Source organism: Oncorhynchus kisutch, linkage group LG14 (genome assembly GCF_002021735.2).
Source record: "Oncorhynchus kisutch isolate 150728-3 linkage group LG14, Okis_V2, whole genome shotgun sequence".
NCBI lineage: Eukaryota > Metazoa > Chordata > Actinopteri > Salmoniformes > Salmonidae > Oncorhynchus > Oncorhynchus kisutch.
The window spans coordinates 45,388,408-45,400,791 of NC_034187.2; the positions used below are offsets into that span (position 1 = coordinate 45,388,408).

Sequence of the window (12,384 nt, forward strand, 5' to 3'; positions counted from 1 at the left end):
TGGTGGTTGGAACGTGCAGCTGGTTATCAGTATTAGTAGCTAAGTTTCGATCCAATTGGCGAAAGATTTTCATGCAAATATAAAAAAATTAACTGAAAAATAATATGCGCATTTTCCCACCAGAGATGTTTTCATCAAATTGACTTGTTGCAGATAATGTTGCGTGATGATGTGGCGCACATAAAAAGAAAAAGGGAAAAAGTAAGAATAATGTCTGCACTCACTACTGTAAGTCAATCTGGATAAGGTGTCTGCTAAATGACTAAAATGTAAAATGTTAAACAATTATAACAATAACTTTTGCTGTTAAATAGCCATGTACTGAATGGAAAAAAATTGAATATATTCTGTACTGTATAGCAATTGTGCCTGCTCAGGTTTTGTCACATGTGCTCCAGCCAACAGCTTCATCACAGATACAGTGGGGTGTAGCCTATATGATGCGATTATTATGGACAAAAGAGCAAGATTATTTTTATTTGTCAAACGGCAGCCAAGCATCAAACATGTCATCAGAATAAAACCCTTGATAGTTATTGGAAATGAGCATCACGCTCATCACTGTGCACTTTCAACCCCCAGTGAAGTATTTCATCTGTAGCCTAAAACTGCATATTTTCCTGAGTCATAGTATGAGGACCACACATACATACCATCTCATGACTCCAAGTTTACGTCAATATAATGGTTATTGTATCAATATTGGCTCATAAATATCATTTTACAGACACAAAAAGATCCCACCATGTCTAATGTATTTTGTTTTGTCGACATTTTTTTATTTTATTTATTTTACCTTTATTTAACCAGGTAGGCAAGTTGAGAACAAGTTCTCATTTACAATTGCGACCTGGCCAAGATAAAGCAAAGCAGTTCGACAGATAAAACGACACAGAGTTACACATGGAGTAAAAACAAACATACAGTCAATAATGCAGTATAAACAAGTCTATATACAATGTGAGCAAATGAGGTGAGAAGGGAGGTAAAGGCAAAAAAGGCCATGATGGCAAAGTAAGTACAATATAGCAAGTAAAATACTGGAATGGTAGTTTTGCAATGGAAGAATGTGCAAAGTAGAAATAAAAAATAATGGGGTGCAAAGCAGCAAAATAAATAAATAAATTAAAATTAAATACAGTTGGGAAAGAGGTAGTTGTTTGGGCTAAATTATAGGTGGGCTATGTACAGGTGCAGTAATCTGTGAGCTGCTCTGACAGTTGGTGCTTAAAGCTAGTGAGGGAGATAAGTGTTTCCAGTTTCAGAGATTTTTGTAGTTCGTTCCAGTCATTGGCAGCAGAGAACTGGAAGGAGAGGCGGCCAAAGAAAGAATTGGTTTTGGGGGTGACTAGAGAGATATACCTGCTGGAGCGTGTGCTACAGGTGGGAGATGCTATGGTGACCAGCGAGCTGAGATAAGGGGGGACTTTACCTAGCAGGGTCTTGTAGATGACATGGAGCCAGTGGGTTTGGCGACGAGTATGAAGCGAGGGCCAGCCAACGAGAGCGTACAGGTCGCAATGGTGGGTAGTATATGGGGCTTTGGTGATAAAACGGATTGCACTGTGATAGACTGCATCCAATTTGTTGAGTAGGGTATTGGAGGCTATTTTGTAAATGACATCGCCAAAGTCGAGGATTTGTAGGATGGTCAGTTTTACAAGGGTATGTTTGGCAGCATGAGTGAAGGATGCTTTGTTGCGAAATAGGAAGCCAATTCTAGATTTAACTTTGGATTGGAGATGTTTGATATGGGTCTGGAAGGAGAGTTTACAGTCTAACCAGACACCTAAGTATTTGTAGTTGTCCACGTATTCTAAGTCAGAGCCGTCCAGAGTAGTGATGTTGGACAGGCGGGTAGGTGCAGGTAGCGATCGGTTGAAGAGCATGCATTTAGTTTTACTTGTATTTAAGAGCAATTGGAGGCCACGGAAGGAGAGTTGTATGGCATTGAAGCTTGCCTGGAGGGTTGTTAACACAGTGTCCAAAGAAGGGCCGGAAGTATACAGAATGGTGTCGTCTGCGTAGAGGTGGATCAGGGACTCACCAGCAGCAAGAGCGACCTCATTGATGTATACAGAGAAGAGAGTCGGTCCAAGAATTGAACCCTGTGGCACCCCCATAGAGACTGCCAGAGGTCAGGACAGCAGACCCTCCGATTTGACACACTGAACTCTATCAGAGAAGTAGTTGGTGAACCAGGCGAGGCAATCATTTGAGAAACCAAGGCTGTCGAGTCTGCCGATGAGGATATGGTGATTGACAGAGTCGAAAGCCTTGGCCAGATCAATGAATACGGCTGCACAGTAATGTTTCTTATCGATGGCGGTTAAGATATCGTTTAGGACCTTGAGCGTGGCTGAGGTGCACCCATGACCAGCTCTGAAACCGGATTGCATAGCAGAGAAGGTATGGTGAGATTCGAAATGGTCGGTAATCTGTTTGTTGACTTGGCTTTCGAAGACCTTAGAAAGGCACGGTAGGATAGATATAGGTCTGTAGCAGTTTGGGTCAAGAGTGTCCCCCCCTTTGAAGAGGGGGATGACCGCAGCTGCTTTCCAATCTTTGGGAATCTCAGACGACACGAAAGAGAGGTTGAACAGGCTAGTAATAGGGGTGGCAACAATTTCGGCAGATAATTTTAGAAAGAAAGGGTCCAGATTGTCTAGCCCGGCTGATTTGTAGGGGTCCAGATTTTGCAGCTCTTTCAGAACATCAGCTGAATGGATTTGGGAGAAGGAGAAATGGGGAAGGCTTGGGCGAGTTGCTGTTGGGGGTGCAGTGCTGTTGTCCGGGGTAGGAGTAGCCAGGTGGAAAGCATGGCCAGCCGTAGAAAAATGCTTATTGAAATTCTCAATTATGGTGGATTTATCAGTGGTGACAGTGTTTCCTATCTTCAGTGCAGTGGGCAGCTGGGAGGAGGTGTTCTTATTCTCCATGGACTTTACAGTGTCCCAGAACTTTTTTGAGTTAATGTTGCAGGAAGCAAATTTCTGCTTGAAAAAGCTAGCCTTGGCTTTTCTAACTGCCTGTGTATAATGATTTCTAGCTTCCCTGAACAGCTGCGTATCACGGGGGCTGTTCGATGCTAATGCAGAACACCATAGGATGTTTTTGTGTTGGTTAAGGGCAGTCAGGTCTGGGGAGAACCAAGGGCTATATCTGTTCCTGGTTCTAAATTTCTTAAATGGGGCATGTTTATTTAAGATGGTTAGGAAGGCATTTAAAAAAAATATCCAGGCATCCTCTACTGACGGGATGAGATCAATATCCTTCCAGGATACCCCGGCCAGGTCGATTAGAAAGGCCTGCTCGCAGAAGTGTTTCAGGGAGCGTTTTACAGTGATGAGTGGAGGTCGTTTGACCGCTGACCCATTACGGATGTAGGCAATGAGGCAGTGATCGCTGAGATCTTGGTTGAAGACAGCAGAGGTGTATTTAGAGGGGAAGTTGGTTAGGATGATATCTATGAGGGTGCCCGTGTTTAAGGTTTTGGGGAGGTACCTGGTAGGTTCATTGATTATTTGTGTGAGATTGAGGGCATCAAGTTTAGATTGTAGGATGGCTGGGGTGTTAAGCATGTTCCAGTTTAGGTCGCCTAGCAGCACGAACTCTGAAGATAGATGGGGGGCAATCAGTTCACATATGGTGTCCAGAGCACAGCTGGGGGCAGAGGGTGGTCTATAGCAGGCGGCAACGGTGAGAGACTTGTTTTTAGAGAGGTGGATTTTTAAAAGTAGAAGTTCAAATTGTTTGGGTACAGACCTGGATAGTAGGACAGAACTCTGCAGGCTATCTTTGCAGTAGATTGCAACACCGCCCCCTTTGGCAGTTCTATCTTGTCTGAAAATGTTGTAGTTTGGAATTAAAATGTCTGAGTTTTTGGTGGTCTTCCTAAGCCAGGATTCAGACACAGCTAGAACATCCGGGTTGGCAGAGTGTGCTAAAGCAGTGAATAGAACAAACTTAGGGAGGAGGCTTCTAATGTTAACATGCATGAAACCAAGGCTATTACGGTTACAGAAGTCGTCAAAAGAGAGCGCCTGGGGAATAGGAGTGGAGCTAGGCACTGCAGGGCCTGGATTCACCTCTACATCGCCAGAGGAACATAGGAGGAGTAGAATAAGGGTACGGCTAAAAGCTATGAGAATTGGTCGTCTAGAACGTCTGGAACATAGAGTAAAAGGAGGTTTCTGGGGGCGATAAAATAGCATCAAGGTATAATGTACAGACAAATGTATGGTAGGATGTGAATACAGTGGAGGTAAACCTAGGTATTGAGTGATGAAGAGAGAGATATTGTCTCTAGAAACATCGTTGAAACCAGGAGATGTCATTGCATGTGTGGGTGGTGGAACTAATAGGTTGGATAAGGTATAGTGAGCAGGACTAGAGGCTCTACAGTGAAATAAGCCAATAAACACTAACCAGAACAGAAATGGACAAGACATATTGACATTAAGGAGAGGCATGCTTAGTCGAGTGATCAAAAGGGTCCGGTGAGTGGAGAGGTTGGTTGGTGATTTAGACAGCTAGCCAGGGCATCGGTAGCAAGCTAGCATAGGATGGAGGTCTGTTGTTAGCCACCTCCTGCGCTCCGTCAGTAGATTAGTGGGGTTCCGTGTGGTAGAGGGGATCAATCCAAATCACACAACAACAACAAAAATAAAAACAATAGATATAGTTATAGAGGCCCAAGAAGAAAACATAATAATAATAATAAAAAATAAAATAAAATAAAAAATAAAAAAATTGTCCGATTGTCTATTCAGATAGCAGCCGGTAAGACAGCTAACGGTTAGCAGGCCGCAGATGGGCGTTCAGGTAACGTCGCGACGGAGGAGCCAGCCGAATAACTCCTTCGGGTAGATAACGTCGGCAGTCCAGGTGTGAAGGCCCGGTGGGGCTCCGCGAAGGCAGCAAAACGGGTCCGGATAGGCGACTGCAGCCCAGGTGCGATTGATGGAACTCAGGAGTGATTGACGGAGCCCGCTAGCTCCGGAACAATTGATGTTTGCTCCGGAATCGACGAAGGCCGACAGTCACACGGATAGCAGCTAGCTAGCTGTGAGATCCGGGCATGAATGTCCAGAGAGCAGTCGAAATCCAGGGACATGGAGAGAAAAATTGGTCCGGTATGCTCCGCTCCGAGCCGCGCTGCGCCGTACAGAACTGGCGATAGACTTTCGAGCCAAAGGATAGCCGATGACCACAAACCGTGGTTAGCTGAACACCAACGACTTGCCAGTAAAGGAGCCAACTAGCTTCTGAACTAGCTTCTGGATTAGCTTCTGGCTAGTTTCAGGCCAGCCTCCTGGAGTTTCTGGCTAGCTTCTTGGAGGATTACAGATCTGAGGTAAATAATACTTTTTTATAAATATACATTGGTGAGGCGGGTTGCAGGAGAGTGTTTTGAAGATGAGTTGATGGAAAATAAAAATAAAATGTATGTGAAAAAGTTGTAAATATATATATATACAGGACACGACAAGACGAGGACAAAAGACGTCTGAACTGCTATGCCACCTCGGAGCATTTTGGAAAGTTTACTGACAGGCCTGTGGTGAATGTTGACTTGGGGCTTATTTAAATCAAAGACTAATTGCAGAATATTTTCAATAAAATGTCAAAAGCAGTTTTTACCACCATATACATAAAAAAAAATCTAAGTTATTATTGGATCTGAAGAATATGGGTTTTGAAGAAACACTGTAGCAGATAAACTCCTATTGTTGATAGATCATCCAATTTCACAGTCATTGTGTATGCACAAATTCTGCATAATCATTGCTGTGATGAACTGGATGTCTACTCTTTAAACACACAAATTACAACAGCATACCAACCCACTTGTAAAAGCGTAATCTCTTAGGAACTTCAACCTGTCCGAACCAGTACAAAACAACCTATTTGACTGACACTGTAAAATGCGACCTCTGTTGTGAAGAGCTCCCATGTCTCTCTCAAGTCTCCACTCTGTCCCTGAAGAATGTGTAATCCCTCTTTGTCTATGTAAGCCTCTCTGTGCCTCTCATTGTAAATCCTGCCACTTGGGTTTTCCCATGTAATGGAAGTATTTCATCCTGCCTTTCCCCCTCATCTCTCCACAGGATTGTTGAAATCTACAGCCGTCGACTGCAAGGTACTTCCATACTTTTTAATAACACATTTATACACTTGATAGTTGACGGACAATAAAATGAGCTGCACCGAGAGCTTTTGTGTATTTTTATTGTTGTTTTATGTAACATTTTACATTAAGTTGTTCTTATACCTGTACACTTACACTGTAATTACTACAGTAACAACATTTGAGTAATTCCATTCAAATTCTATTACTTTTTGGAGATGGTCAGTTGGTTGACTGGTAACAGTGTTGTTGTTGGAACCTAGAACAAACCTTACCAATAACCTGCCATGAACCTACCATGTCATAGGCGATGATGTCAGAGGTTTGACTTTGCTCTTTGACGTTCTCTGACTTGGACCTTGTTTATCCGTCTGTTCTCTTTCAGTTCAAGAGCGGTTGACCAAACAAATCGCTGTGGCAATCACTGAAGCTCTGCAGCCTGCTGGGGTGGGCGTCGTCATCGAGGCAACGTATGTCTTTTTCTCCCTTTTTGGTTTTTACACTCACCACTGATACTAACAGGCCCATACAGACAGACATTAAAGATACACTATGGAATTTTAGTTGCTAATCGTTTGTCAATTTTTTGCTGGAATGTAGGCTGGATGGTGCATACACACAAATTAATATTAATACATAATCTCACAAATCCTTAGGAAAACAATATGCTTTTGCTCACAAGGTGTGCTCTTTCTGTTCAATATGTTCATTTCTGGACAATATTTCTGTCCATTTAGGTGTACCCCATTAGGTAAAAGTACCTTATTGCTTTTTTAAAATGATGCAATCATGGCAGTCAAAACACAAACACGCACAAATGAAACCAAAGATAAAGGGAGTGGCCACATCTGGACAATCTTCAATGTGTCATTAACCAAATATTTCCCATACACCCAAATCTAATAACTATAACAGTCATGGATAATGATGCCTTTCTTCCTCCCTTCTTCCTGCATGCAGTCACATGTGCATGGTGATGAGGGGGGTGCAGAAGATGAACAGCAAGACTGTGACCAGCACCATGCTGGGGGTGTTCCGGGAGGACCCGAAGACACGGGACGAGTTCCTCACCCTAATCAGGAACTGAGAGGGACGGCTGGCCCACAAACCTGCTGCCCAGCCCAGCGCAGACCCCTCTCCCTGTCGTCTGCCTGGAGCTAGAGCAGTCCACACAGCAGTTTTGGTACGAAGCTTAGAGTCCGGGCTTGCAGAGTGTATGTGAGTTGTGTGTGTGTGTGTGTGTGTGTCTATCCCTCCACCCCCTTCCAAATAATCACACACATCACATGGTCGCATGACATGTTTTTTGCCTACCAAAAGGCAAAAGACCTCCTGCGGAGATGGGGGCTTGGATTAAAATGAAAAAATATATATAAACATAATACAAAACACACATCACGACAAGAGAGACAACACAACACTACATGAACTTGCCTTGAGCCAAACCTATTCAAAAGTGCCAAGTGCCCTTTTCACATGGCATCATATTCCTGCTCAAGCCAAATGCTCGCTTTCAAATTTGGTAGCCACTGCTTTAAATACAGTATACTGCACCCTGCAACTTCAGGGAACTAACAATGATGGCTTTCTGAGGGTTAACTGAATAAATCCTATACAGGATCGGTGTCCCCCTGGGGAACGGTTGAGCTGACGTAGGCTAATGTGATTCGCATGAGGTTGTAAGTAACAAGAACATAGACATATCTGATATGGGCACAAAGCTTAAATTATTGTTAATCTAACCGCACTGTCCAATTTACAGTAGCTATTACAGTGAATGAATACCATGCTATTGTTTGAGGAGATTGCACAGTTATGAACTTGAAAATGTATTAATAAACTAATTAGGCACATTTGAGCAGACTTGACACAACATTTTGAACAGAAATGCAATGGTTCACTGAATCAGTCTAAAACTTTGCACATACAATGCTGCCATGTATTGGCCAAAATCTAAATTGCGCCTAGATATATATTGGCCTTTTTATTACATTTCAAAGATGGAACAAAAAAAACATTTTTCTTCCCTTTGTATTATTTTTTACCAGATCTAATGTGTTATATTATCATACATTCATTTCACATTCCCACAAACTTAAGTGTTTCCTTTCAAATGGTATCAAGAATATGCATATTCTTGCTTCAGGCCCTGAGCTACAGGCAGTTAGATTTGGGTATGTCATTTTAGGTGGAAATTGAAAAAAAAGGGTCCGATCCTTAATTAACTGTGGTGTTCAAATTAGTTTTGCATTTGTTCTATAACCAAAGGACCAAGGTTTCCAAGGGTGCAGTTAAAGTGACTGGACGATAACTGGCTAGTGCAATGAAGGATGATCAGACGGGACTAAAAAGTGTCAATTTTAGGTCACCCTGTCTTAATATGGACACCCTAGATTATTCGCTAATAGTCTCACTCACTATTGTAGTTATTTGTTGAAAATGTCACAATAGTACAGATTCACAGATGTGTGACTGATATAGTCTGCTTTCTCTGTATCCAAGTGGGCATTTCGCCATTCAGAGAGGATTTCTATTGGGCACCCCTTTGTATCTCTCTGTAAGTCGTATAGGCCTATGTGCATGTGTATTTGTTTGTGTGCGTTGAAGGCCAGCCCAGTATATATTCTGCTGTCCTTCTGCCTTACTGATTTTTCACTTGATAAGTAGAGTTCACTTCCGACGATGAATTTGAAGAGACTAGACGCAAAGGAATCGGCTGTCTCCACTCATCTCTTGGAAAAGAAACACGTTTTACTCTCTTACCCTTCTAATGTCAATTCTGTTACACTTTTAAATATCTACGTATGTCTGTGTATAAATGTTTCAGAATTGTAGTTACCTTTTTAAATGTTAAAAATATTCTGCAGTTTAGAGTACAGTACATCCCTCTTTGCTACGTCACATATATTGTATGTATGCAATTTCATGTATTATCTCAGCAAATTAGGGATATTAAAACATAGTAACCTACATGAAAATGACATACAGTGTTAGGATAAATAGGTTTAGTAGCAAGGAACATGTATGCTGATGAGCGGTATACTTTTTTATTTATTGGAAATATATAACACTCACATTGAAATGGGGAGGTTTTAACCAATGTGATTTGATCATTGGGGTTCTGTGTGTGTGTGTTTGGAGTAGATGAGCGCTATAGTCAGTCAGACAGCTCCTGCATCATCTCTGTGGCCTTCTTTAGGAGGATTTGTTCTTTGGGTTCCTTCACTACTGTCGTTTACATTACACTTCTTACTGTGTTCATTTGAAAGAGTTTTCAACAAAGGAAAATAAATCTGTATGTGTGAACTAGGAACATGGGTACTGTGCTCTTATTTGTAAAGCCCCGTTTATACCTGGTGGTGACATGCCTGTCCTGATCTTGTCCACATTCTGATTGGGCTCATTTTTAGACTGGTCTAAATAATAAAAATAACTGGTTGTGATCACAGGATGCTAGCATAATATAACCGGTACTTAATGCTGTGTTAGTAACCAAGTGGGAATTTACAAAATACGACTGGGAAAAATCCACTTGAATAGCCCTCCAACTGATAATTTACTAATGGGGAACTTGTCTATCATCCTGTGCTCCCACATGCTGACCTCTGACTTCACCTACTAAGAAAATCACCTCTTACACAAGTTTCGGCAGTTAAATGCAACAAAACATTATTTATGAAAAGCAATATTTATTTTATTTAACCTTTATTAAACTTGGCAAGTCAGTTAAGAACAAATTCTTATTTACAATGACGGCCTACCCCGGCCATTTGTGCATCGCCCTATGGGCCTGGCTCCCACGTGGGTGGACCTATGCCCACCCATGGCTGCATCCCTGCCATGTGAAATCCATAGATTAGGACCGACTGAAATCCTTATATAAACTGTCATTCACTAAAATCTTTGAGCATATTGTGTTTATTTTTGTTCAGTATAGCAATATGGTTTTTGAACACAAATTCTAAGTTCCTGTCAAAACCACTATGCAGATGTCGGCTACAGCGGATCTGATTGAGTAGAGCCCTTAGTTTATGCAGCTTGTTGGCCATTAGCCAATCAGCGTTTCTCAACGAGTTCAAAGCACACGTATGCATCCAACTCGTAAATTCCCACCTCCCACTTGGTTACGAACACAGCATAAGACAGACACCCAGATAAATTAACATTGGAACCTGTCTCTTGGCAACAGGTTTTATGAATGTGATTCGGGGAATTTTTGGATGAGCAGCCAGTAGAATCGTCTCCTGCTATGGTGTGACCTCCCAGAATGCAAGACGTATCACTTTCATTAGAAATTGAGTAAAAAAATAAAGAAAAAAATGATCCAGACAATTTTACAAGTTATTCTTTAATCTTTTTTGTTGTTGTCTGTGGTTATCACAAAGACGTCAAGCATTTTAACACAGACCCCACAAAACATTCAGTATCTTTCACTCACACACTTAACAGCTCTCCCATTCTGACTACATGGCAATTTACACAGGAGTCTCCATAGGTCCATGTAGAACAGGACAGATGACCATCTACACTTCCTCTCACTAGCCAAACCCTGCCCGACGCAAGTAGCCAAGTTACAGGAACACAGAACCTGAGACAGGCTTTTGGCCGGGCATCAGGGCCGAATAACAGCAGCCTCCATTGGACCGGGCCATGTCATGTCGCAGCATTTCTGGCACATTTGACAAGATGTATTTTACAGTTACAGCATGATGCGCAAGCACACTCTCACACACAACATATACATCTGTTTGTTGTACAGACAGGTACAATTCATAACTTCATATCAGCATTGAAAAGTACCTACAGAGTACAGAAACCAAAAAAATCTGCTGACAACACAAGGCCAGCCAGAAGAAGACAAGTGTTCCATATTGTTTTTGTCTGAAAACGTGACACCAACAAGACAAGTTTCAAAGTGTCCTAGAGGAGCTCGTATGCAGTTTGGAGGATGCCACCATGTAACTGTCAACATAGCTCTAACTGGGTTGCTTCATGTAATAATATTACAGTTTTCTAGCGTCCATAGAAAATTATTAACATTTGGGGTAAATGTCTAGAGTACAAAAAAGGCACTGCCATTTGTTATTCAAAATATGACTTCCCAGCCTTGTGCATGCAATTACTCCCCCCCCCCCCCCCCCTTTATTTTCTTGTTTTTTTGGGGCTTTTGAGTTTTATTCTTAAAACATAAACATTTTTTTTTGTTTTAAATATATATGTAAGCCTGCAGTCAATACAGGATATTGGCTCTTCGATAACAAAAACAAAACAAATGAAAAGTACAGTAACGTGGTAGAACCTTTGTTACAGTATGGATGATTTCGAGTTCACCCCCCCCAAAACAACACATCTCGGCATCGAATAAGTAAGCGATATTTAACTAATGTGCAGAGTCTATGACAAAAAAAGTAAAAAAAAAAAAAAAAAAAACATCAAGTCTTAATTTACACTAAAAGAAAAAGAATATATTTGGAATATTATCATCTAACTGTTAATACTGCAGTGTGTTCAGCAGCTCTCTCTCATCTCAGAGGGGAGGAGCCCTATAGAGTTTGGATGCACTTTTGAAAATAAAAAAATAAACCCTTTGAGGAGTCGAAGTCTGTTCCACAGCTGCAGCAATATATGAACGACACCGACTCCTCTTCTGTTTACTGCCTCATCACTCTCTCATAGGCACATACTGTAGCGTACACTACATGCAAACACACAACCTCATGGGCACTAGTGAGTGTGTACATCCCCACGCTAGCATGCGCTATCCCCTGCCCTGCAGTTGTTGCCAATCTTATGGGTGGGCTACTTCGCTTAGCCTTCCACTGTGATGTCATCAAGAACCACACAGGTGGTGGTTAGCTTAGTAGGCACTGGTTGACCATTCCCATATGGCTAGCCCTGAACCTTTAATAAGCATAGCAAAAGTCTATTAGCTGACAAAGTAGGAAGGGCCTTATCCCACACAAATAACCCCAGATGAACCACGTCTCTTGGCAATGTGTCAAAAGGGTTGTCACCCTCTATCCAGTTTGTTTTGCTGGTGGCTGGATCAAAAAGTTAACTTTGCGAACAGAGCATCGAGGGGGTAAACATTTCTATCAAAGAGCACACGCAGTATTCAGTCATTTGGCCAACCAGGATATGATAAGCATTCACAAAGCATCAGAAAAAACACACAAATCCCAAGAAGACACTTGTTGCGTGTCTATCCTCCACTATCAAAAACAGCAATTTGCGATTATAATGTAGTTCAAAAC

General features: G+C 41.8%; 1 protein-coding gene across 1 annotated transcript in view; it reads left to right on the plus strand.

Annotated features, from left to right (window-relative positions):
• The window catches only part of LOC109903141 (GTP cyclohydrolase 1), a 44,046-nt gene extending 32,497 nt beyond the window's left edge, over positions 1 to 11,549 (plus strand). Inside the window, exons 4-6 of the mRNA XM_020499771.2 lie at positions 6,111 to 6,142; positions 6,516 to 6,600; positions 7,091 to 11,549. Coding sequence (XP_020355360.1) covers positions 6,111 to 6,142; positions 6,516 to 6,600; positions 7,091 to 7,217 — 244 coding nt within the window. The 3' untranslated portion in view covers positions 7,218 to 11,549. The remainder of the gene's footprint in view (positions 1 to 6,110; positions 6,143 to 6,515; positions 6,601 to 7,090) is intronic.
• Positions 11,550 to 12,384: the final 835 nt, after the last annotated feature.